The 26,857-nt window shown below is 45.7% G+C and overlaps 1 protein-coding gene and 1 long non-coding RNA gene across 3 annotated transcripts in view; one reads left to right on the top strand and one right to left on the bottom strand.

Moving 5' to 3' along the window:
- On the top strand, positions 1-16,857 carry LOC116969269. Its single transcript, XR_004410704.1, has 3 exons — positions 1-12; positions 11,137-11,139; positions 16,756-16,857. It is a non-coding gene; the product is annotated as an uncharacterized LOC116969269 (long non-coding RNA).
- Positions 13,595-26,857, bottom strand: part of LOC116969268 (dimethylaniline monooxygenase [N-oxide-forming] 5-like) — a 25,777-nt gene continuing 12,514 nt past the window's right edge. Inside the window, exons 5-9 of one of the 2 annotated variants that reach the window (XM_033016150.1) lie at positions 20,388-20,530; positions 18,082-18,281; positions 16,382-16,734; positions 14,678-14,750; positions 13,595-14,050 (exon numbers count right to left, since the gene is read on the bottom strand). In XM_033016150.1, the coding sequence (XP_032872041.1) occupies positions 13,705-14,050; positions 14,678-14,750; positions 16,382-16,734; positions 18,082-18,281; positions 20,388-20,530 (1,115 nt within the window). In that variant the 3' untranslated portion in view covers positions 13,595-13,704. Of the gene's footprint in view, positions 14,051-14,640; positions 14,751-16,381; positions 16,735-18,081; positions 18,282-20,387; positions 20,531-26,857 lie in introns of those variants that run through there. The other variant, XM_033016149.1, reaches the window with a different exon arrangement.

Here is a 26,857-nt window from a genome sequence, read left to right as displayed (position 1 = left end):
ATTTCACCAATTGTTTGAACTGCTGCCTGAACTTAGTCTGGGTGAGGACGTAAAGAGCCGTGTTTGTGCAGCAGCTCAGCATCTGCAACATGTAGCCCAGTTCGCCAATGAAGATGTCTGGAAGGCCCACGCTAGGAATTAAATAAACCAGTCTGTACCACACAACATATACCGCATAGACCGCCCACAACACGATGAAATTCCCCGAGATGACCAGCAGTAAAATGAGGGATTTCCTGCGGCTCTCCATCTCCGGGTCCCTGCCACTCTCCCCACTGCTGGGACCCCGGAGTCTCCTGCGGGACCTGCTCGCCACTAACACGTATCTGATGGTCAAAGTGTTGAACACAACAATGAGGACAAATGGCATCACGGGGGTGATGAGATACTGGAGAAACTCCCCGATTCCCCAGGACAGTGAGAAAAGACGATCGTATCTTGCCACACAAAACCAGGGGGAATTAGATAGCATGTACCCACCGCTCAACATAAAATACCAGAAGATGTTCTTTAAACAGCTCAGCACGGTCACTGTCCCCAGAACCACAGCCGCTGTTCTCTCGGTGCAATAGTTTGTTTTCAGCTTCTGGCAACAAATGGCCACAAATCGATCAAAGGTGAAGGTGACGGTGAACCAGACAGAACAGTCGGTGACGGCGTAAAGGAAGAAGGCGTGGATATTACACACTGGGACATACAACAGGAACAGAAATGCATCCCTGTAAGCAATGGGAATCTGTCTCATTATCAGGTCGACAATAATGACCAGTAGATCGGCCGCTGCCATGGCCATCAGGTAGCGAGTGACACCAGTGGAGAGACCGCACTTTCCCCGGGACAGGACCACAATGGTCAGCGTGTTCACTGTGAGGAGGGAGGGAAGTAAACAGAGACATGACACACAGAGCCAGCGGACAAAGCAAACTCGGCAGATTCATCGAGGCGAGGGGGAAATCAAATGCACAATCCCGTTCTGGGATTGTAGAAGATTGTGTAACGAGGCTGTCTAGTAGTAACTACTGAAGGAAATACATTATTCTGCATCTGCTCGATTACTAAACAGATGAGAAGCTGCAGTTAGGAGGGTTGGGATAAAGAATCAGATCTGTGTCTGACCATTTCTCACTTCACCATGGGAGTTTAGCTCTTTGCTTCACTGTGAGTGAATCAAAGATTATACAGCAGAGTAGGTATGAGCGAGCGAGGGAAGTGAGCGAAGGAAGGAGTTAGTTCAGGGACTTTATTGCCATCTGCATCGGTGCAAGGGAGGTGATGGTACATTAGACAATCTTGCTTACAGCAGCATGGTAAGAAACATAGACTGAAACCGCCGACATAAACACAGGTGGGTGACACAGACTCACACAGAATGTACACATCAATTCTGTTTACGTATTTAATAAACAAAGACATTAGGACAACATTAGAAAACAAGTCTACACAGAGAATGTTTCCACTAGTGGGAGAGTCTAGGACCAGAGGTCACATCCTCGGAATTAAATGGGCGTTCCTTTAGGAAGGAGATGAGGAGGATATAGAAACATGGAAACATAGACAATAGGTACAGGAGTGGAGGCCATTCGGCCTTTCGAGCCTGCACCGCCATTCAATATGATCATGGCTGACCATCCAACTCAGTCTCCTGTACCTGCCTTCTCTCCATACCCCCTGATCCCTTCAGCCACAAGGATCACATCTAACTCCCTCTTCAATATAGCCAATGAACTGGCCTCATCTACATGCTGTGGCTGAAAATTCCACAGATTCACCACTCTCTGTGTATGCATTTTTTTTTATCATCTCGGTCCTAAAAAACTTCCCCCTTAACCCTAAACTGTGTGTGACCCCTTGTTCTGGACTTCCCCAACATCGGGAATAATCTTCCTGCATCTAGCCTGTCCAACCCCTTAAGAATTCTATAAGTTTCTATAAAACCCATCCCCCTCAATCTTCTAAATTCTAACGAGTACACGCCAAGTCTATCCAGTCTTTCTTCATATGAAAGTCCTGACATCCCAGGAATCAGTCTGGTGAACCTTCTCTGTACTCCCGCTGTGGAAAGAATGGCTTTCCTCAGATTAGGAGACCAAAACTGTACGCAATACTCCAGGTGTGGTCTCACCAAGACCCTGTACAACTGCAGTAAAGCCTCCCTGCTCCTATACTCAAATCATTTCAACTTCATAGTGATAAACCTCTGATCCCCAGAAACAGACATTACCCATTACTCTGTCGAAGATTTCTTCAAGGGACACGAACGTCATGGATTGTCCGAGCTACAGACATTTATACCGGATCCCGTCACTGCCGCTTCTCGCCTGCTGTTGCGCGGGAATTTGGACGGGGACTTACCTAGAAGAGCAACAAGGGCTAGCACGGGATAAAGGACAGGCTGTATAACTTTGAGTGCAATGAAGATTCGATCACTTAAGCTGAACCCAGGATATGATAATAAGTCAGCATAAGAGAAGACTCCCTTCTCCATGGCGGTAACTTCCCAGTCTACCGTTTTCACAGACCGATCCATTTGTGTAACACCGCACGCACTCTCTCACTGTTCCCCGATTACACTCGGTGACATTCACTTCACTCTCTAATATTCCCGGATTCCGAAACATCCATCTAACATCCCACTTTATTGTCCACAGATTCCCAATGGGTTTCCCCCTCTGTGGATGGAGCTGCTGCTCTCTGTCTGTCGGTGACCGGCGGGATGATCTCACCAACACTCACATATCCCAGCAACAACAGGAATGGTTTATATTGGGAACTGGGAAATCTCCAGTGGGTGGGTGACACAACCGGGCTCCGTGTAGACTGACGTTAGTTACACTCACTGAACAAACATCTACTGTTAACTCTTTTGTGTCCGGGCACAAAGTGCCTCACCCCCTCACGGAAAGGGCACCAGTCATCATGGGTGATGATATCCAGTCTATATGTTCTGTCTAGTGGACAGTTAGTGCCGGGGAGGGAGCAATCTACAGGCCTGGTAGAATCCGCACCATCTCTCCGCAATCTCGATAATCGTGAGCAGTCGCCTGAAATCCCAATGTTCAGTTTATTCGTTTCCATTGACGAGTGCATTTCGGGAATCTTCATTCATTTAATCTGACATCTTGAAATATAGAAACATAGAACATAGGTGCAGGAGTAGAGTCATTCGTCCCTTCGAGCCCGCACCGCCATTCAATATGATCATGGCTGATCATCCAACTCAGTATCCTGTACCTGCCTTCTCTCCATACCCTCTAAACCATTTAGCCACAAGGGCCACATCTAACTCCCTCTTAAATATAGCCAATGAACTGTGGCCTCAACTACCTTCTGTGGTAGAGAATTCCAGAGATTCACCACTCTGTGTGAAAAATGATTTTCTCATTTCGGTCCTAAAAGACTTCCCCCTTATCCTTAAACTGTGTGGCCCCTTGTCCTGGACTTCCTCAACATCGGGAACAATCTTCCTGCATCTAGCCTATCCAACCCCTTAAGAATTTTGTAAGTTTCTAGAAGACCCCCCCTCAATCTTCTAAATTCTAGCGAGTACAATCCGAGTGTATTCAGTCTTTCTTCATATGAAAGTCCTGACATCCCAGGAATCAGTCTAGTGAACCTTCTCTGTACTCCCTCTATGGCAATAATATCTTTCCTCAGATTAGGAGACCAAAACTGTACGCAATACTGCAGGTGTGGTCTCACCAAGACCCTGTACAACTGCAGTAGAACCTCCCTGTTCCTGCACTCAAATCCTTTTGCTGTGGATGCTAACATACCATTCGCTTTCTTAGAAACATAGAAACATAGATGATGGATAGGACAGGTCGATGGCCACCACGTTGTTTAATCTCCTACATTCCTGGGCTTTCGAAGTGCCGAACCAGGCCCTGTGGCAGGGCTCTTAAAATAGCGGAGTCAGGGGATATGGGGAGAAGGCAGGAACGGGGTCCTGATAGGGGATGATCAGCCATGATCACATTGAATGGCGGTGCTGGCTCGAAGGGACGAATGGCCTCTACTCCTGCACCTGTTGCCTATTGACTTCAGTAAGGCGTTCGATAAGGTGCCGCATGGTCGGCTGCTCTGGAAGGTTAGATCGCATGGGATCCAAAGAGAGACAGCTGAATGGATAGCAAATTGGCTCCATGGAAGGAAGCAGAGAGTGATGGTGGAAGGTTGCTTCTCAGACTGGATGCCTGTGACTAGTGGTGTGCCTCAGGGTTCAGTGCTGGGCCATTTACTGTTTGTCATCTACATCAATGATTTGGATGAGAACATTCAGAGCAAGATTAGCAAGTTTGTTGATGATACAAAAGTGAGTGGTTTTGCAGATAGTGAAGATGGTTGTGCAGGCCCGTACGAAGCTTTTCAAAAAGGGGATGGCATGACAGGATTACATAAAACTCAATGTGAAATAATGTACGCGCTGCGCACATCACGAGCGCCAAGTGTGAAGTCCCTCGATGCCAGGGTCCAGGGCCCGCTTAAGCGTCCTGGAAGCTCAGGGGTTTTAGATGCTTTCTGGTGCATTCTGAGCCTTATTTTGGAGCATTTTTGCACCAAATTTATGACCAAATTTCAGAAATTAACAGGAATCTGGGAGGTATCTTTTTCACACAAAGGGTGTATGTAACGAGCTGCCAGAGGAGGTAGTTAAGGCTGGGACTATCTTAATGTTTAAGAGACATTTGGACACGTACATGGATAGGACAGATTTAGATGGATGTCGGCCAAACGCGTGTGAGTGGGACTAGTTTAGATGGGACATGTCGGTCGGTGTGGGCAAGTTGGGCTGAAGGGCCTGTTTCCACACTGCATCATTCTATGACTAAAAAGTGAAGAAGAAAAATGCATGTAGATAAGTAGAGCAGATTTGAAAGAGGAGTGAAATGTAAAGGCAGAGAGAGGTTTATGGGTGGAAGGAACATAGGAAAGGAGGGGGGAGAGTGATTGTTACCTAAACCATTGTGAGCTACTTTGTTACGGTGTTTGCCCTCTCGTATAACGTCTCTGCTGCCTTTGGTGATGCAGGACAGGACACAAGCTTTGGGACACGGTGTGAAGCTGTTGCCGTCTGTCCCAGCCTGGTAAAAACCTGGATGGAGTGGATTTGGAGAGGATGTTTCCACTAGTGGGAGAATCTAGGACCAGTGACCACAGCCTCAGAATTAAAAGACATTCCTTTAGGAAGGAGATGAGCAGACATTTCTTAAGTCAGAGGGTGATGAACTGTGGAATTCATTGCCACAGCCAGCTGTGGAGGTCCAGTCAATGGACATTTTTCAGGAGGAGATTGATAGATTCTTGATTGATACGGGTGTCAGAGGAAATGAGGAGAAGGCTGGAGAATGTGTTTGAGTGGGAAAGATAGATAGAGTCTTAGAGTGATACAGTGTGTAAACAGGCCCTTCGGCCCAGCATGTCCCATCTGCACTAGTCCCACCTGCCCACGTTTGATCCATATCCCTCCGAACCTGTCCTATCCATGTACCTGTCTAACTGTTTCTTATATGTTGCGATAGTCCCAGCCTCAACTACCTCATCTGGCAGCTTGTTCCATACACCTACCACCCTTTGTGTGAAAAACATACCCCACAGATTCCTATTAAATCTTTTGCCCTTCACCTTCAATCTATGTCCTCTGCTCCCCGATTCACTTATCTGGGCAAAAGACTCAACCATATCTATTCAAATCATGATTTTATACACCTCTATTAGATCATCCCTCATCCCCCTGTGCTCCATGAAATAGAGTCCCAGCCTACTCAACCTCTCCCTATAGCTCTGGCCCTCTAGTCCTGGCAACATCCTCGTAAATCTTCACTGTACCCTTTCCAGTTTGATGACATCTTTCCTATAACATGGTGGCCAGAACGGAATACAATACTCTGAATGCGGCCTCACCAACTTCTTATGCAACTGCAACATGACCTCCCAACTTCTATACTCAGCCTGACCCGCTGAGTTACTCCAGCACTCTGTGAAACGTCACAGAACCGGGCAAGATTAACAAGTTTGCTGATGATACAGAAGTGAGTGGTTTTGCAGATAGTGAAGATGGCTGTGAACGATTGCAGCAGGATCTGGATCAATTAGCCAGGTGGGCAGAGGAATGGTTGATGGTTGCATGGTTCCTTGAAGGTCGTGTCGCAGGTATATCAGGTGGTCAAAAAGTATTTTGGCACTTTGGCCTTCATCAGTCAGAGTATTGAGTATAGAAGTTGGGAGGTCATGTTGCAGTTGTATAAGATGTCGGTGAGATCGTATTTAGAATATTGTGTTCAGTTCTGGGCACCATGTTATAGGAAAGATGTCCAACTGAAAATAGTACAGTGATCCCCATCCAGCATCAGTCCAATCAGGGTTGTTTTATCCGCAAACTTGAGAAGCTTGACAGAGGTGTCAGTGGAGGTGCAGTCATTGGTGTGGCGAGAGTAGAGGAGAGGGGAGAGTACGCATCTTGCGGTGCTCCTATGCTGAGGGTTTGCGGGTCCGAGATATGCTTTCCCGTCTCACATGCTGCTTCCTGTCTGTCAGAAAGCGGGTGATCCACCGACAGAGGGGTTCAGGCACAGTCAACTCAGAAAGTTTGGAGCGTAGTAGATCTGGCACAATGGTGTTGAATGCAGAGCTAAAATCAACAAACAAAATCCTCGCTTAGGTCCCCTGGAGGTCTAGGTGCTGGAGGATGAAGTGTAGCCCAAATTGACTGCATCATCCACAGATCTATTGGCCCAATTTGCAAAATGCAGAGAGTCCAGCAGAGGGGTTGTGATATTTTTCAGCTTGGCCAGCACAAGCCTTTCAACGGTCTCCATGACTACATAGGTCAGTGCGACAAGACTGTAGTCATTAAGACCAGTAATCCTTACCTTTTGGGTACAGGGACATTAGTGGAGACTTTGAAGCAGGCAGGGACAGTGCATCTTTGCAGGTACTGGTTAAAAATGAATAATTGGGTGTGAAGTGTTGGTGGGGGTGGGAAAGGGTCCACTCTCTTCATTACTGGAGTCTTGCCTTAAGTAGTTGTGAGGTGGTGAATGGGAAATGAAGGGTGCCGGGTCAATACTTTGCAGACTGGGGTCTGGCTGTGTTTGTTGGGGAGGGGGTACCATGGTTACATTTCTGATTTTCAAACATGCAGTAAAACTCATTCAGGTAGTTCGTCAGCTCACAATTATCCAAAGAGCGGGGGCTTTACTCTTATAGCTGGTGATTTCTTGCACGCCCTTCCCAAATGAAGAAGAGTCACTAGCTGAGAACTTGTTCCTCAACTTCTAAGAGTACCTTTCCTTGGCAACTCCGATTCCTCATCTCTGCTCTATATCGATTAGTCTATATTTTAACTATTTAACGATTAGGCTATCGGCTTAACGCATATTTGCCCCCCACCACCCCACCCCCGATCTTGAAATGGAAATGTTACATCTGTATATAATGATCCCATTAAAATGTATATTTATGTCACAAACTATGGAATTCATATTTTTCAGAATTATCATTATTAAGGAAAAGAAAGGAGTTCCAATTGTTTGATATTATTTGATATTGTTTAAAATTATTCATATGGAGGAGAAAATATAATAGTTCTAAAACCTACCTTAATTTTGCAATCTCACTAAAGATAATCCCCTTTCCCTCTTCCCTCCACCATTTCTCTCTCCCCTCCCTTCCCCTCTCTCTCCCCCCTCCCACATCCCCCCTCTTTCTGGCAGGGGGGATGAAGATGAAGGTGGCATGGGGCCAGTGGGGTGGCGTGGGCCCAGTAGGGGTCAGCAACGGTGGTGTGGGCCCAGCGGGGGTGGCGTGAGCCCAGCGGGGGTGGCTTGGGCCCAGTGGGGGTCAGCAGGGGTGGTCAGCAGGGGTGGTGTGGAACCAGCGGTGGTGGCCTGGGCCCAGCGGGGGTGGCGTTTATTCCTTTCAAAACGGAAACCTTTGTTACTGCCAAACAATTGATTTCCAGAGACTACTTCATGGCTTTCATCGATTTAAAGATGCTTACTATTCGGTGCCTATGAGGAAGGATCACAGACATTATTTAAAATGTAATTGGATGGGTTGAACTGGCAGTACAGCACTACCGAAAGGAATACTATCCGCCCCCAGACTATTTACCAACATTTTGAAACCAGCCCTAACGTTTCTTCGGAAACAAAAACATTTGGTCATGGATTACCGACATGAGATATTAATTTTGGGAAAAACTTTGGAATTAGCCAAAATAGCTGTATCAGCCACCAAACAATTGTTTGAGAAACTGGGGTTTATCATCCATCCAGTTAAATCTAAGATAACACCTTCCACCACTGTGGACTACTTGGGGTTCACCTTTAACTTAGTTCACATGTCGGTAACTTTACCAACGGACAAGGCAACAGACTTAACTGAGGCCTGCAACAACCTCATTGACATCAGTGAACCATCTATTTGACTGGTAGCAAGGGTAATTGGCAATTTCTGGCTGCTTTTCCAGCCACACAGTTTTGACCTTTGTATTACCAAAAAATTTACAAAGGGCAAAGGTAAAAGCACTCAAAATCAATACTGGTCATTTCGATAGGCCAATGAAGCTACCAATCAAAGCAATTACGGAATTACAATGGTGGAGGGAAAACATTCGGCATTGTTCCAGCCCTATCATTGTCAGCAACCATTCAGTGGTGCTACAAACTGATGCCAGTGCTCATGGTTGGGGTGCTACTAATTCCATCTCTAGTTGTGGAGGTAGATGGGATGCACAAGAGGCATCATCACTTCAGATACATGTCATAAACTGCTTGGAAACGTAGGTCTAAAATCATACTGTTCAGAAATGCATCACCTGCATGTTAGACTACAGATTGATAACACCACCGTGGTGGCATATATTAACTATATGGGTGAAATCAAATCGGTATCATGTGATAATCCGGCTAACACAATTTGGCAATGGTGTATACAGAAAAGTATTTGGATATCAGCTAGTTACCTACCAGGTAACCTCAAATTCAGTGGCAGACACCAGGTCACGCAAATTCAATGACAACATCGAATGGATGTTGGACCGCAAAGTGTTTGCTGATATTGTAGCACGATATGAAACACCAGATATCGATCTATTTGCATCTCGGCTTAATCATCAGTTGCTAAACTATGTTTCTTGGGAATCAGACACTGGGGCATCAGCGATGGATGCCTTCTCGCTGCATTGGGGGAAATTGTTTTTTCTATGCATTTCTGCCTCATCAGTCCTGTATTACGCAAAATACAACAAGACTCGGCGTCTGGTATTTTGGTAGTGTCCGATTGGCCTACTGAACCATGGTTCCCTGTGATTCTTGTTATGGTTTTAGAACCATGCATCTCCGTTCCGAAACGACCAGATTTGTTGGTTCATCCCGTAAAGGGGGGAAAGCCATCCATGCCATAATAGGACACATTTGCTGATTTGTAGAATCTTAAGAAACCATTTCTGGACCTGGGACCAACGGACTGAACAATGAACATATCGGGTCTACATCAGGAAGTGGGAGAAACTGTTCAAGGAACAACATCACTTACTGCACGACGAACATAACCTCTGTGCTGGAATTCCTGGCTAGCCCTACTATGATGAGGTGCTCAGTTATAGTGCCATAAACTGCGCCAGAAGTGTCCTTACAGCATATATGTGGCAAAGATCAGAGCATCATTCTGTCGGGACCTACCCCTGGTAACTAAACATATGAGGGATATTTTAATATTAATCCCCAAGGACAAGGTATTCCCAAATATGGGATGTGAATATAGTCCTATCATTACTGAGGAATTGGTCACCAGCAACAGCTTTGTCCCCCACTGGGAGCACAAATTACATCTAAGGAGATAGAAGACACAATAAACACACTTAAGAATGGAAAAACACCAGGACCAGACGGATTCAGTAATGAATTTTAAAAATGTTTTTACGACATAGTGACCCCACGTCTACAGAAAATGTACACATATGCTTTTATAGAACAAACCTTACCTGAAACACCAGCAGAATCAACGATCACATTAATACTTAAAAAATATAAAAATATAGAAGAACCAGGCTCATATAGAGCTATTGCTTTGTTAAACACGGATCAAAAAATATTAGCAGAAACACTAGCTAGAAGACTAAGTAAATATGTTAGTAAATTAATAAACGAGGATCAAACGGGATTTATACCTAAGAGACATTAATTTAATAATCTGAGACGTCTGCTTAACATAATACATTCACATAAACCTCATGAACAAGAGTTATCTAGCATTTCATTGGAAGCAGAAAAAGCGTTTGATCAAGTAGATTTGGGATTAAATGATTAAAGTATTGCAAAAATTCCAAATGGGAGAGAACCTCATCGCATGGATAAAATTATTATATAACAAACCCACGGCTAGAATACTAACTAATAATATACTATCCACGAAATTTCAATTATCAAGGGGTAATAGACAAGGATGTTCATTATCACCGCTGTTATTTGCTTTGGTAATTGAACCTCTAGCTGTAAAAATCAGAACACATCCGGACATTTACGGTTATAATACAAAATATTCAAATAACATAATATCTTTATATGCAGACGATGTACTGCTGTACATCACAAAACCCCAAATCAGTATACCAAACATATTACATTTAATTGAGGACTTTGGATCTTTCTCAGGATACAGAATAAACTGGAACAAAAGTGAAATTATGTCGATAAAAACAAAAGACTCAACACACCTCCTGAAATTCCCCTTTAAAATAGCCACAGAAAAATTCAAATATTTGGGAATTTAAATTATTAGAAACTACCATGATATGTTTAATGCCAATTATCGTCCCTTACTTAAGAAACTAAATAATTTGATTAAATTCTGGAATGTCTTTAATAGGTAGAATAAACGCTATAAAAATGATCTTTTTTACCACAAATCCTGTACCTATTTCAATCAATACCTATATATCTCCCAAAAAAGTTTTTCAAAAAATTGGACTCAGACATCACAAATTTTATATGCGATTATAAATCCCATAGAATACAAAGAACACACCTTAATAAACGAAAAGAGTTGGGTGGTCTAGCGCTCCCTAACTTTATGTATTATAATTGGGCAGTAAATATTAAAAATATGATTCACCTGCTGGACAATTCTGCCCAGCAGGTGGACTGGATTGTAATGGAAAGAGAGGACTGCTCTCCGTGTAATACAGGAGCGACTCACCTCTCACCAAAGAATCTGAATAACAAAAATTACAATAAAAATCCAATTATACTAGCACAATTACAACTTGGAAATAAATAAAACAGAATCTAAAATTAAGAAACCTATCTCTTTTAATACCAATAGTCAACAATCCATCGTTTAAACCATCAATTATAGACAAATCATTTACACAATGGGAAAGAATGGGAATCAAAACGCTCGGAGATCTGTATGAATCGGGAAAATTACTATCATTTCAACAATTACAACTGAAATATAATTTGAAAAATAATTAATATTTTAAATATCTTCAAATTCGTGACTATCTGAAAAAATACACACAAGACTATCATAATATGCCTACAGACTTACTGAATCAGCAAATCTAATATCATACTTATACAACATTATTTTAAATATAGAAATACCCACAACTGATGGAATTAGAAGAGACTGGGAACAAGAACTAGCTATAAAAATTTCAAAAGAGAGCTGGGATAAACACTTACTACATGTGCATAAATGCTCGATCAACGTACGACATACTCTAATTCAATTCAAAGCATTACATGGACAATATTATTCAAAAAACAAAATAAATAAACCTTTCCCCAATGTCTCACCCATCTGTGATAAATGTCAGTGTCAAGAAGCTACCATAGCGCATTCCTTTGTTTTTTGTACAAAAATCCAAAAATTATGGAACGAAATATTTGACATTTTTACAAAATTAATTAAAATAAAACGTACCAAAACCAGAATGGATCATTTTTGGAATATCGGAATATAACCCCGAACTAAACGGGTTTCAGAAGAATTTACTTAATTGCGGGCTAATAATGGGAAAAAAGCTTATACTCAAATTCTGGGAAAATGCGCCAACACCAACAATAAAAATGTGGATATCAAATATGTTTGAAACACTACATCTGGAAGAGATGAGATTCCTCCTAGCAGGTAAAGCAGATCACTTACAAAAGACGTGGTCTGCGTTTATGGAACTATTACAAGCGTAAGGTGCAATAGTAATTTTAAAAAAATAAACGGTATCAGGATCTGGCAACGGGGGGTAAAAAATAACAAAAACAAACTTGGTTGGTAATTCCCTTTTTGCGGAGTTTAGTGTTATAATAGAGCGATTGTTTCTCCTTTTTTTCTTTCTTGTCTAGGGTCTATTTTCTTTCTTTACTTCCTTTTCTAACTTCTTTTCTAAGGGGCTCTCTTTTCCCAACACTCGCCTGCACATTCACGACTCTTGCTCACTTTCCTTACTTCTTTTATTTCTATCTTTTTTAATGCTCGAAAAACGAAGTGGTACAAAAAATGTATTAAGACATATGTGTTGTAATTTACTGTACTTCTAATAAAAAATTAAAAAAAAACGTTTTGTTTGCGAGTAATATAATCTATGTAACATTTTAAATTGCATTAAGTTGTGTCTTACATTAATCGAGCATTTATGTACATATAGCAAGTATTTTTCCATTTGTCTATCGGAATGGTTATAGATAATTCTTGTTCCCAATCCCTTCTAATTGCTTCTGTAGGTATTTCTGTATTAGAAATGATGTTATACAAATATACAAGGCAGATTATTATCTAAATGGTGTCGAGTTGGGGAAACAGGAAGTACAACGGGATCTGGGGGGTCCTTGTTCGTCAGTCAAGGAAGGTAAGCATGCAGGCACAGCAGATGGTGACGAAAGCGAATGGCATGTTAGTCTTTATAACAAGAGGAGATGAGTATAGGATCAAAGAGGTCCTTCTGCAGTTGTATAGGGTCCTAGTGAGACCACACCTGGAGTGTCGTGTACAGTATTGGCATGTTGGCCTTCATAACAAGAGGAGTTGAGTATAGGAGTAAAGAGGTCCTTCTGCAGTTGTACAAGGTCCTAGTGAGACCACACCTGGAGTGTTGTCTGCAGTTTTGGTCTCCAAATTTGAAGAAGGACATTCTTGCTATTGAGGAGTGCAGCGTAGATTCACAAAGTTAATTGCCGGGATGGCGGGACTGCCATACGCTGAGAGAATGGAGCGGCTGTGCTTGTACACTTTGGAGTTTAGAAGGATGAGAGGGCATCTTATTGAAACATATAAGATTATTAAGGGTTTGGACACGCTAGAGGCAGGAAACATGTTCCCGATGTTGGGGGAGTCCAGAACCAGGGGCCACAGTTTAAGAATAAGGGTTAAGCTATTTAGACCGGAGATGAGGCAACATTTTCTCACGCAGAGAGTGGTGAGTCTGTGGAATTCAGTGCGTCAGGGGGGCGGTGGAGGCCGGTTCTCTGGATACTTTAAGGAGAGAGCTAGATAGGGCTCTTAAAGATAGCGGAATCAGGGGATATGGGGAGAAGGCAGGAACAGGGTACTGATTGTGGATAATCAGCCATAATCACATTGAATGGCGGTGCTGGTTCGAAGGGCCGAATGGCCGACTCCTGCACATGTTGTCTATTGGTTCGGTGTGCCGAAGGGCCTGTTTCCGCGCTGTATATCCAAACTAAACTCAGGGCCAATTGTCTAGAAGAAGTACAAGATTGCACAAATAGCCAGCAGGAAGGCAAGGAGGTTGAAGAACAGAGGGATTGGGAGATCACTACGACTTTGCACCAATATACGTGTCTTGGTTGGACGAATAGCACGATCCCACGTGGTCAAGATGGTTTCCCTGGCTTCCCCCCAACTCCTCGGACCAGCTAGACGATATTGGCAAGGTGTACATGGTCCAAAGAAGACATGGTAGGCCAGTCTTGGATCTCGAATAGCAAGACTCTTGAGGTTGGGTCTGGCACCTATGAGATCGGCCAATTCATCAGCATAAGCGATGTAGTCCACCTGGATGGTGTGGCGCGGGGATTTGACGTACCTACAACAAAGGCAACGCTTAGTTTGGACGCTCACCTCTTCCTATAGGCAGGAGATCAGAGACTTAGTAATGTGTCATAGGATCTTATCACATGGACCTCACCATACCCTCTCCTCTATCTCTCTACGAGAAGGAGCTCTGCAGTCACTCTTCGACTCGAGAGAGAAGAGAGAGAGGAGGAGAAAAGAGAGAGAGAGAGCGAAAAGCGAGAGAGAGAGGGAAAGGGAGAGAGAGAGAGAGAGAGAGAGAGAGAAAGAAAGAGAGAGAAAGAAAAAGAAAGAGAGAGAGAGAGAGAGAGAGAGAGAGAGAGAGAGAGAGAGAGGAGAGAGAGAGAGAGAGAGAGAGAGAGAGAGAAGAAGAAGAGAGAGAGAGAGAGAGAGAGGCGAGAGATCTATAGCGATGCGAAGATAGCATTTCTCTCTGTTCTCTCCTCCTCTCTCTTCTCTCTCTCTCTGTCTCACTCTCTCTCTCTCTCTCTCTCTCTCTCTGTCTCTCTCTTTCTCTCTCTTTCTCTCTATTTTCTCTCTTTCTCTCGCTTTCTCTCTCGTTCTCTCTCTTTCTCTGCCTATGAGTACGACTCTCAGAGATGGATGGATATATACTTCTATGAATTAAGAATCCCTTTACCTGTTGGACATCTTTTCTTTCTTCTCCATTGTGTCCGTGGTCATATCGGCTGTCGATGGTAATTTAACATCCCCTGAAAAATTGGAAAAATATATTAAATTATCAGTCAAATTAATGATTTAGTGTAAAGTGCGGCACGGTGGGTGGCGCAGCGGTAGAGCTGCTGCCTGACGGCACCAGAGATCCGGGTTCCATCCCGACCACGGGTGCTGTGTACGGAGTTTGCACGTTCTCCCCGTGACCTGCGTTGGTTTTCTCTGGTGCTTCAGTTTCATCCCACATTACAAAGGTTTGTAGGTTAATTGGCTTCGCTAAATATTGTAAATTGTCTCCCAGTGTGTGTAGGATAGTGTTAGTGTGCGGGGATCGCCGGTCGGCACGGACTCGGCGGGCCGAAGGGCCTGTTTCCGTGCTGTATCTCCCGTTCAAACACCAGTTTAGTTTGGAGATACTGCGCGGAAACAGGCCCTTCGGCCCACCGAGTCCGTGCCGACCAGCGATCCCCGCACACTAACACTATCCTACACACACACACACTGGGGGATAATTTCCCATCTTAATCAAAGCCAATTGACGTACACACCTTTGGAGCGTTGGAGGAAACCGGAGCGCCCGGAGAAAATCGGCGCTGGTCATGGGGAGAACGTGCAAACTCCGCACAGACAGCGCCCGTGGTCAGGATGGAACCCGGATCTCTGGAGTTCCAGAGGAACCCCCGTGAATTAAAATCGTGAATTATTTCGAGAGGGTTTGTTTCCGGCACCAGGGATGTAACGTTGAGGCTCCACAATGCGCTGGTCAGGCCACACCTGGAGTATTGTGAGCAGTTGTGGACCCCGCATCTGAGGAAGTGCATTCTTGCCATTGAGGGAGCCTAGCGTAGGTTCACCAGGTGAATTCCCGGGACGGCGGGACTGTCATATGCTGAGAAAATGGAGCGGCTGGGCTTAGCAGGATGAGAGGGCATCTTATTGAAACATATAAGATTATTAAAGGGTTTGGCACACTAGAGGCAGGTAACATGTTCCCGATGTTGGAGGAGTCCGCAACCAGGGGCCACAGTTTAAGAATAACTGGGTAAGCTATTTAGACCGGAGTTGTGTGTCTGTGGAATTCTCTGCCTCAGAGGGCGGTGGAGGCCGGTTCTCTGGATACTTTCAAGAGAGAGTTAGATAGAGTTCTTAAAGATAGCGGAGTCAGGGTTAATGTGGAGAAAGCAGGAACGGGGTACTGATTGTGGAAGATGAGCCATGATCTCATTGTCGGCACTGCGCCTGTACTCGCTGGAGTTTAGAAGAACGATGGGAGGGGGGGGGGGGGTGGCTCATTGAAACTTCACCGAATATTGAAAGGTATGGATAGAGTGGAAGTGGATAGGATATTTCCTCCAGTGGGAGAGTCTAGCAGCAGAGGGCACAGCCTCAGAATTAAAGGACGTTCCTTCATGAAGGGGATGAGGAGGAATTTCTTTAGCCAGAATGTGGAGAATCTGTCGGATTCATTGTCACAGACGGTGGTGGTGGCCACAGGTCAGTGGATATATTCAAGGCAGAGACAGATAGATTAGTTGATTAGTTGATTAGTGCGGGTGTTAGGGGTTATGGGGAGAAGGCAGGAGAATGAGGTTTGGTGGCCACAAGTCAGTGGATATTTTGAACCAGCGACCCCCGCACACTAACACACCCGTAGCAGAAGACATCCTACCTTTGAAAACCCTTGTAGCCCAGCGAGCCTGTAGTTCTGATAAGGGCATGATGGCTCCCACCGGTTGCATGAGGCCAATGATACAAAGAGTTGGGTGGGTGATTGCGGGCGGGAACACGAGCTTGTACAGGTCCACCTGGTTCTTTTCCACCTTGACCACAGACTCATCCAGGAACGGGTATGAAAACGTATACCCCGTGGCGAAGACCACAAAGTCGATCTCTTCAACTGAGCCATCGGCGAAGATGGCTGTCGTCTCGGTGAAACTCTTGACATTGGGTTTGACCAGAACCCTGCCCGATATGATACGGGTTGGCAGATCATCGTTCACCATCGGGTGTTGACTGAAAATACTGTGATCACGATGAACAAAGTTTAGTTTAGAGATACAGCGCGGAAACCACCAGCCCATCGGTCCACCCAGACCGTGCCGGCCAGTGATCGCCCCATTCACACACACTAGATTAGTTTAGAGATACAGCACGCAAACAGGCACTTCCCCACTGAGTCCACGCCAACCAACATGCCCCATCTACACTAGTCCCACCTGCTGCCCGCGTTTGGACCATATCCCTCCAAACCTGTCCTATCCATGTCCCTGTCCAAGTGTTGTGACAGTCTCTGCCTCAACTACCTCCTCCGGCAGCTCGTTCCATAGACTTAACTCTCAGTTACACAATGGGGCGATGTGTCCATGACTATGTGATCCAATAGACAACAGACTATAGACAATAGGTGCAGGAGGGGCCATTCGGCCCTTCGAGCCAGCACCGCCATTCAATGTGATCATGGCTGATCATCCACAATCAGTACCCCATTCCTGTCTTCTCCTTATATCCCCTGACTCCGTTATCTTTAAGAGTATCCAGAGAACCGGCCTCCACCGCCCTCTGAGGCAGAGAATTCCACAGACTCACAACTCCCTGTGTGAAAAAGTATTTCCTCATCTCCATTCTAAATGGCTTACTCCTTATTCTTAAACTGTGGCCCATGGTTCTGGACTCCCCCGACAACGGGAACATTTCCAGCCTCTAGCGTGTCCAAACCCTTAATAATCTTATATGTCTCAAAGTGACCTCCTCTCAGGCTTCTAAACTCCAGAGTGTTCAAGCTCATCAGCTCCATTCTCTCAGCATATGACAGTCCCGCCATCCCGGGAATTAACCTACGCTGCACTCCTTCAATAGCAAGAATGTCCTTCCTCAAATTTAGAGACGAAAACAGCACACAATACTCCAGGTGTGGTCTCACTAGGGCCCTGTACAACTGCAGAAGGACTTTTTGCTCCTATACTCGTATACATTCTCTGCCACAGAATGTAGTTGAGGCCAGTTCATTGGCTATATTTAAGAGGGAGTTAGATGTGGCCCTTGTGGCGAAAGGGATCAGGGGGTATTGAGAGAAAACAGGTACAGGATACTTAGTTGGATGATTAGCCATGATCATATTGAATGGCGGTGCAGGCTCGAAGGGCCGAATGGCCTAATCCTGCACCTATTTTCTATGTTTCTGTGTTTCTATACTCCACTACTCTTGGTATGAAGGCCAACAGGCCAACACTGCACACGATACTCCAGGTTTGGTCTCACTATGACCATGTAAAGTTGCAGTAGGACCTCCTTGCTCCGATAGTCAACTCCTCTTGTTCCGAGATTCAATGGTTCAATGGATGTATGATCCTTTCCCGATGAAGTTCTCACCTGTGGCCTGGTTGAAGTCCATAGTTGACATGGTTAAATCTCTTGTTCAATGATCGTTCAACGAAGCATTTCAAGATGGATTGTGGTATGAGATCCTTCAGCAATTGGGCCGAACGTCGGTTAGAAACCATATCACCTGGGTATCCTTGGCTCCCAACTCTGTTCAAAACCCAAGACCCTCTCCTAGTGCTCAGAAAAACCTGGAAGAAAAATGAATGAAACGTGGACAGGTACAAAGTGCTGGAGTAACTCAGCGGGTCAGGCAGCATCTCTGTGGAGAACGTGGACAGGTACAAAGTGCTGGAGTAACTCAGCGGGTCAGGCAGCATCTCTGTGGAGAACGTGGACAGGTATAACGTGCTGGAGTAACTCAGCGGGTCAGGCAGCATCTCTGGAGAACAAGTATAGGTGACGTTTCAGGTCGAGACAGGAAGCATAGAAACATAGACACATAGAAAATAGATGCACAAGTAGACCATTCGGCCCTTCGAGCCTGCACCGCCATTCAATATGATCATGGCTGATCATCTACAATCAGTTCCCCGTTCCTGCTTCCGGCCTAGACAAAGAGTCGGGAACCTTCTTCAGATCAAGAAAAGACACAAAGTGCTGGAGTAACTCAGCAGGCCAGGCATCTACGTTCTCCAGAGATGCTGTCTGAGTTACTCCAGCATCTTGTACATATCTTAGGACACAGAATTAGTTTGGAGATACGGCGTGGAAACAGGCCCTTCGGCCCACCGAGTCCGTGCCGTCCAGCGATCGCCCGTTCACACATTAGTTTAATTTAGAGATACAGCGCGGAAACAGGCCCTTCGGCCCACCGAGTCCGTGCCGACCGGGAGCTGTCTGTGTGGAGTTTGCAAGTTCTCCCTGTGACTTCAAGGGTTTTCTCTGGGTTTCTCCGATTTCATCCCACGTCCCAAAGAAGTGCGGGTTAGGAGGTTAGGAGGTTAATTGGCCTTCTATAAAACTGCCCCTGAGTATGTAGTGAGTGGAAGAGAAAGCGCGATAAAATTGAAGCAGTGTGTGTACGGGCGATCGCTGGTCGGCTAGCACGGACTGGGTGAGCCGAAGTGCCATTTTTCGCTCTGTATCTCCGAACTAAACTAACTGAGACAATTCACAAGAATTTGTTTTCCAAGTACAAGGACCCAATTGTGTTTGCAATCAGGTAAACATTGCTCATTAACTTGCAACATATAACATTATCTCAAATATTGACTCTGGTACACACATTGAAATCTCTGATGGAAATACAGAGATAGATAGATTGTTGATCAGTGCGGGTGTCAGGGGTTATGGGGAGAAGGCAGGAGAATGGGGTTAGGAGATATGAGAATTGGGTTAGGAGATAGATCAGCCATTATTGAATGGCGGAGTAGACTCGATGGGCCGAATGGCCGAATTCTGATCCAATCTCCTATGACTTTATGACCCGCTGAGTTACTCCAGCACTTTGTCTAGGCCGGAAGCAGGAACGGGGTACTGATTGTGAATGGTCAGTCAAGATCATATTGAATGGCGGTGCTGACTTGAAGGGCCGAATGGTCTACTTGTGCACCTATTTTCTATGTGTCTATGTTTCTATGTTTCCTCTCTGCCAACCGGTTTTCTATCCATGTCAGTGCTCTTCTCCCAGTACATGTGCTCTAATCTTGCAAGCTGTAACAGTCCTGCCATCCCGGGAATTAACCTGGTGAACCTACGCTGCACTTCCTCAATAGCATGAATGTCCTTCCCCAAATTAGGGGACCAAAACTGCACACAATACTCCAGGTGTGGTCTCACCAGGGTCCTGATGTTCTAGATGTTTGGGGAGTCCAGAACCAAGGGCCACACACAGTTTAAGAATAAGAGGGCGGTCGTTTAGGACTAAGATTAGGAGACACTTTTCCAATCGGAGAGTTGTGAATCTGTGGCCATTTAGGAATGAGATGAGGATAAACTTTTCCACCCAGAGAGTTGTGAATCTGTGGCTATTTAGGACTGAGATGAGGATACACCTTTCCACCCAGAGAGTTGTGAATCTGTGGGATTCTCTGCCACAGAAGGCAGTGGAGGCCAATTCACTGGATGTTTTCAAGAGAGAGTTAGATTTAGCTCTTGGGGCTAACGGAATCAAGGGATATGGGGAGAAGGGAGCAACGGGGTATTGATTGTGGATGATCAGCCATGATCATATTGAATGGCGGTGCTGGCTGGAAGGGCCGAATGGCCTCTACTCCTGCACCTGTTGCCTATGTTTCGATGGTTCAATGCATGTGTACATTTAAACCTGCCGTGTACCTCATTTTGTTACGCACCTGTTTTGCAGTTTGGCTGATTTCGACAGAAAGATCCGCTCCAGAATTCCCGATCACAATCACAACGACATTCTTTCCTTCAAATAATTGAGGATCCTTGTATTCCTTGCTGTGGATATATTGGCCTGTGAAAGATGTTATGCCTGGAATCATCCGAGCACATTGAGAACATCAGTGGTTGAGTCAGGGAGTGATACAGTGTGTAAACAGACCCTTCGGCCCAACTTTCCCACACTCGCCAACATGCCCCATCTACACTAGTCAGAGAGTGACACAGTGTGGAAACAGGCCCTTCAGCCAACACCGGCCAAAATGCCCCATCTACACTAGTCCCACCCCGACCAACATGCCCCACCTACACTAGTCCCACCTGCTGCCCGCGTTTGGCCCGTATCGCTCCAAACCTGTCCCATGTATCTGTCCAAGTGTTGTGATAGTCCCAACCTCAACTACCTCCTCCGACAGCTCGGTCCACCCTACATACACGCACCACCCTCTGTGTGGAAAGGTTGCCCATCAGATTCCCTTTAAATCTACCCCCCCCCTTCTCTCACCTTAAACCCATGTCCTCTGGTTCTCGATTCCCCTACTCTGGGCAAGAGACTCTGGGCATCTACCCGATCTATTCCTCTGGTGATGTTGTACAACTCTTTCAGATCACCCCTCATCCTCATGCGCTCCAAGGAATAGAGCCACCGATTCTTAACTCTCTGGGTGGAAACGTTTCTCCTCATCTCAGTCTTAAATGGCCGACCCCTTGTCATTTAACTGCACGCGACCCCTGGTTCTGGGCTCCCCCAACATCAGGAACATGATTCCTGCATCCAGCTTTTTCAGTTTTTTAAAATAATTTTATAAGTTTCTATAAAATCCCTCATCCTTGTAAATTCCAGTGCATGCAAGCCCAGTCTATTTTACTTCGGAGTCACGTGAGTGACTACGTGAAGACCCCGTCACGACCCCAACACGAGGTCGGAACCCCAGCGCCACCCGGCACCCTTCTACAGGTACCGCCGAAGGGGGGGGGGGGGGGGGGGGGGGGGGGGGAGTCAATCCCGGCTGCGAATCGCGGGGATATCTGAAGCCGACCTCAGAATCGCGGGGACGACCTTTATAAGGGACCGCGGGGATATCCGAAGCCGATCACAGAATCGCGGGGAAACCCGTTTACAAAGCCACACGGTCTCGGGGGAAGCCCCAAACCGAGGGAGCATTCAAAGGGGAAATCCCGGCTCCCGACAATGGAAGGCTCCCTGCTTCAACGTTCCGTAGATGCTGCTGTACCTGTTGAGTTTCGCCAGCATTTTATGTCCCAACTACAAGGGCCGTGTGGAATGCCGACCGCAGGAAGAAGCCTGGCTGCGGGGACCAAGGAACCTCAGAAGCCTGCAGGTAACCTGCCTTCCGCGACCAGGGGAAGACCGCGGGTAACCCGGTCTCCGAAACCGCGGGGAAGACCGCGGGTACCCGACTTCGGAGACCGCGGGAAAACCGCAGGAACCCGACTTTGGAGGCCACGGGAAAACCACAGGTAACCCGACTTCAGAGACCACGGGAAACCACGGATAATCCGACCAGCGACCACGGGAAAACCACGGGTAACCCAGCTTCAGGGACTGTGGGAAGTCCACAAATAACCCAGGTTCAGGGACAATGGGAAGACAGTGGATAACCCAGCCTCGTGGACCGTGGGAAACCCGCGGATAACCTAGTTCCAGGGACCGTGGGAAGACTGCAGATAACCCTGCTTCACGGAACGTGGGAAGACTGTGGATAACCAAGCTACAGGGACCTTGTGAAGAACACGGGTAGACCCGTGCTTGGGGGAAACCTCAGCTACGGGGACCGTGGAAGACCACGGGCAGAACCGTGCTTGGGGGAAACCTCAACAAGGGAACCGTGCCAAAGCTGCGGGTAGATCCGTGCGTGGGGGGAACCTCAGCCACGGGGACCGTGGAAGACCGCGGGACTAACCGTGTTTGTTGGATACCCCGGCTACGGGGACCGTGTGGAAGACACGGCTAGGACCGCAGAAGAGCGGGTAGCAGTCGGCGAATTCAGACTCCGGCAGCCCGAGGAGGGTAAGAGCAGGAGACTGAAAGGCCTAGACTGAATTCAGGCCAGGAGGTCCCTCCGATATGGGTTCGTCCTCGGACGTTTTACCCATCCTAAATTGGCCAGCGAGGGCCATATCAGCGCAGGTCTCCTCGAGAGCCCGTGGCAGCACCCTTTAACAGGGCTGCCTACAAAACTCCCTTCTGCAAAGGTGAGCGCGAGGAGTCAGTTGGCAACTGACTCTGAATTCGAAGCATGTCCGAGGAACAGGTGCCGGCTGGGAGTTACCATGCACCTGGAAAGACATGGGTCCACATACACCAGCAGCCCTACGACCCAATCAAGGATGGGAATCGAACCCACAGCAGGGGCCTTTTGGGTTTACCATAAAGCCACCGGTAGCCATGACGGTAGGTGGGTCTGGTTCTTTCCGAAACGTGGGGTTGTGGACCATTTACAAGAAGATTGGATGAGTTTAGTTTATACTGCACAGTACAAGCGAGACAGTCTAGGAATATGGCTGGCGTTGCCTCTTTAGGCAGGCTCGCTATCATGACAAATGAGGCCTGTTTATTATCAACAAGCCCAACTCGCATGTGCAGTATAGACATTGAACTTCGTGACTATTAATTCCCATGGGGCAGCTTCATTCACAGGGCACCGGAAATATCTGAAATTTAACTGGATGGGGGAAGTTAAAACATTGCAAAATAGCCTAACTTCAGTTCCCAGGTTATTTACAAAATTAGTGCTTCGGCTGCTCAGAGTTTTTAAAGATATTGTTAAGAACTATCTGGATGAGATTAAACGCTGTATTTTGCTAAGTTAGCTGTAAAACTCATTTGAGAAATTGGGTTCTCATCTGTCCAGATAAATTTAAGTTGATACCAACTGAACTTATTGATATTGGGATTACCTTTAACTCTAATTAATCGGCTGGGACTCCGCCCTGAGGTAAGGGATTGGAATTAATTGAAGCCCGTAACAATACTGATCAACCAACCTTCTGTTCATCAAGTATAATTGGCTTACAGCTGTGCTATTTGGGCCTTTGCACAATCAGAACTATACAGTATGCAAAAGAAGGAAGCACTCAAGTACCAAGTGGTCATTGTTACCAGCCCTATGCTATTCCACTAAATCAGTAAATCTTTAATTACATTACATACTGATGCTATTGTTCAAGATGAGAATTTGCTCATGCCATCTAGCCGGGCTTAGCCAGCCATGGTTCCCACGGATGTGGGGAATGATAGAACCATATATGGTTATTCTAGACACGAGCATTGGTCTAGCCGTGACGCGGAAAACCGTCCTCAGCATGATATCATCTATTGTTTGTATTACAGAGACTGACAGACAGTTCCTGTATCTGGGGGTTGTTAAACCAACCATGAACGTGTTCGCTGCAGACGCAGGGACAGCACCAAAAAATATCCATATTTCCTCATAGGAGGTGGGAGGTATTAGTTTTACAATTATATTACATATTCGGCATGGATGACTGACGTCTTGTAGTTCAGGCTCATATGAGGGCTTGACAAATCATGATGTCTTAAGTGCCATCTACCATACCTAAGTGCTTCATCACACTGGCTGAAAGGAGTAGAATCCACTCTTGGGGGTCACCCTCTGAGCTCTAGATTATGGAGATAATCTGCAACTCGAAAAACTCCCAGGCCAAGGGACGCAGAGATATGGGGTGTTAACGTTGTGTTACGTCGCTGAAGGGCTCCAGCTACATCCCTGTCCTTGGACTAACTCACTTATAGTGGTTATGCTCATAGTCCTGCATGCAGCACTACGGGTCTAGTCATTACATAAACGTTGACTGGATAGGATGATTATATCTGCAGACCAAATAACACTTATATCATGACGTAGTCAAGCAGTATAGACCAGGGGCACCAGACCTCAAACTAGATGTTTACATATCCCATGAACCTTCGATTGTGTATGGTCACACATCTACACCAGAATGTTAGATCACTAGAACCTAGAGACTCTGAACTAGCAATATTGTTAGGTACATCTACCCTCAAAAGAAGGTATCGCTTCAGTCCATCTTCAGGTGGTTATGGGTCTGGCTTATACAGGAGTAAATACTGACATTTCAAATCACTCCACCAAGGCTGTAGCAACCTCAGCAACAGGGTTATGGAAGTTAGCGGGACCACATCCTAGCGGTTGCAGGATAGTTAATCTAGCAATTTTCCACACATTTAGTACTAACCCATTGCCAAATTGGGGGGGGGGGTATTTACGAACTCTATGTTAAGTTCTGTTCATAGTTCCTCTAATGACATACTATTGTCATTATTCATGTCTGAATATGATAACATACTTCCCCCCCTGGTCAACTAAGGCAGTGAGTGAAGCATGGACTCGTTCCACGGCTTGAAATCACAGATCTTTAAAATCTTCACGCAGTGACTCACGTGACTCCGAAGTAAAATTAAACGAGAACTTACCACTTTGAAGTTTGATCTTTATGTTATGAGCAGTTACGATGAGGGATTACGTGCCCTCCGCTTCCACTCTCTATCATAAAGATCAACTGGTATCCTAGTACTTATCTTACTATGCTTATTTCATTTACTGTTGTCTGTGACTTCACACGGCTGCTTGGAAGAAATAACGCATGCGTACTAGCGGGTTCTTCACGTATTCCCTCAACGGACTCCTCATAAAATAACAATCAAACTTCAAACTGGTAAGTTCTCGTTTAATCTTACTATTTCTCCTCATATGACAGTCTCACATTCCTGGTAATCAACCTTGTGAACCTACAATGGGCTCCCTCAATAGCAAAAATATCCTTCCGCTAAATTGGAGACTAAAACTGCACACACTACTCCAGGTGTGATCTCACTAGGGCCCTGTACAACTGCAGAAGGACCTCTTTGCTACTATGCTCAACTCATCTTGTTGTGAAGGCCAACTTGCCAAAACTGCACACAATACTCCAGGTGTGATCTCACTAGGGCCCTGTACAACTGCATAAGGACATATTTGCTCCTATACTCAACTCCTCTTGTTTTGAAGGCCAACCTGCCTTTCACGTTGTTTAAGAAGGAACTACAGATGTTGGAAAATCAAAGGCACACAAAAATGCTGGATAAACTCAGCGGGTGCAGCAGCATATATGGAGCGAAGGAAATAGACACTGTTTCGGGCCGAAACCCTTCTTCAGAATGCCATTTGCTTTCTTCACTGCCTGCTGGACCTGCATGCTTACTTTCAGTGACTGATGAACAAGGACCCCCAGATCCCGTTGTACTTCCCGTGCTCCCAACTTGACACCATTTAGATAGTAATCTGCCTTCCTGTTTTTGACACCAAAGTGGATAACCTCACATTTATTCACATTAAACTGCATCTGCCCATTCACCCAACCTGTGTAATCGGACACCCAGGTCTCATTGCATTTTACAAACCGACAACGCTGTAGATGATTGGTGGAAACCGGAGTTATGGACACACCAAAGTGAATTCAGGCTTTAAAAAATCCAATGCCATGTTGGTCTTAATAACAACAGGAGTAGAGACCACATCTAGAGTATTGTGTGCAGTTTTGATCTCCAAATCTTTGGTCCCAATTCTTGCTGTTGATGCATTTTAAGAGAGAGTTAGACAGAGCTCTTGAAGATTGTGGAGTCAGGGGATATGCGGAGAAGGCAGGAACGGGGTACTGTCCCTAAAGGGACAGACGTTTAGGGGTAACACGAGGGGGAACATCTTTACTCAGAGGGTGGTAGCTGTGCGGAATGAGCTTCCAGTGCAAGTGGTGGAGGCAGGTTCGATTTTATCATTTAAAAATAAATTGGAGAGGTATATGGAGGGGAAAGGAATGGAGGATTATGGTCTGAGGGCATGTAGATGCGACTAGGGGAAAATAAGTGTTCGGCACGGACCAGAAGGGCCTAGATGGCCTGTTTTCGTGCTGTAATTATTATATGGTTATATGGTTACTGATTGTGGACGATCAGCCATGATCAAAGTGATTGACATTGCATGCTCGAAGGGCCAAATGGCCTACTCCGGCACCTATGGTCTATTGTAAAGTTCAAATTTGGTTGAGGGTGGTGGGTGTATGGAACGAGCTGCCGAAGGAGGTAGTTGAGGCTGGGACTAACACAACACTTGGACAGGTCCATGGATAGGGCAGTTTTGGAGGGATATGGGCCAAACGCGGGCAGCAGGTGGGAATATTGTAGATGTGGCATATTGACCCGTGTTGGCAAGTTGGACCAAAGGCTTGTTTCCGCACTTTATGTGTGTTTGGCTCAATAGCTGTATCGGCATCTAAGATATCAATGAGGGAATATTTGTACGACTTAATGCTTGAGATAATGTTATATTTTGCAAGTTACTGAGCAATGTTTTCTTGAAAAAATATTTACCTGATTGCAAAC

Source organism: Amblyraja radiata, unplaced genomic scaffold, assembly GCF_010909765.2.
Source record: "Amblyraja radiata isolate CabotCenter1 unplaced genomic scaffold, sAmbRad1.1.pri S139, whole genome shotgun sequence".
Classification (NCBI taxonomy): Eukaryota; Metazoa; Chordata; class Chondrichthyes; order Rajiformes; family Rajidae; genus Amblyraja; species Amblyraja radiata.
Note: the sequence above shows the minus strand (reverse complement) of the source record. Positions and strands in the feature narration are given on the sequence as shown.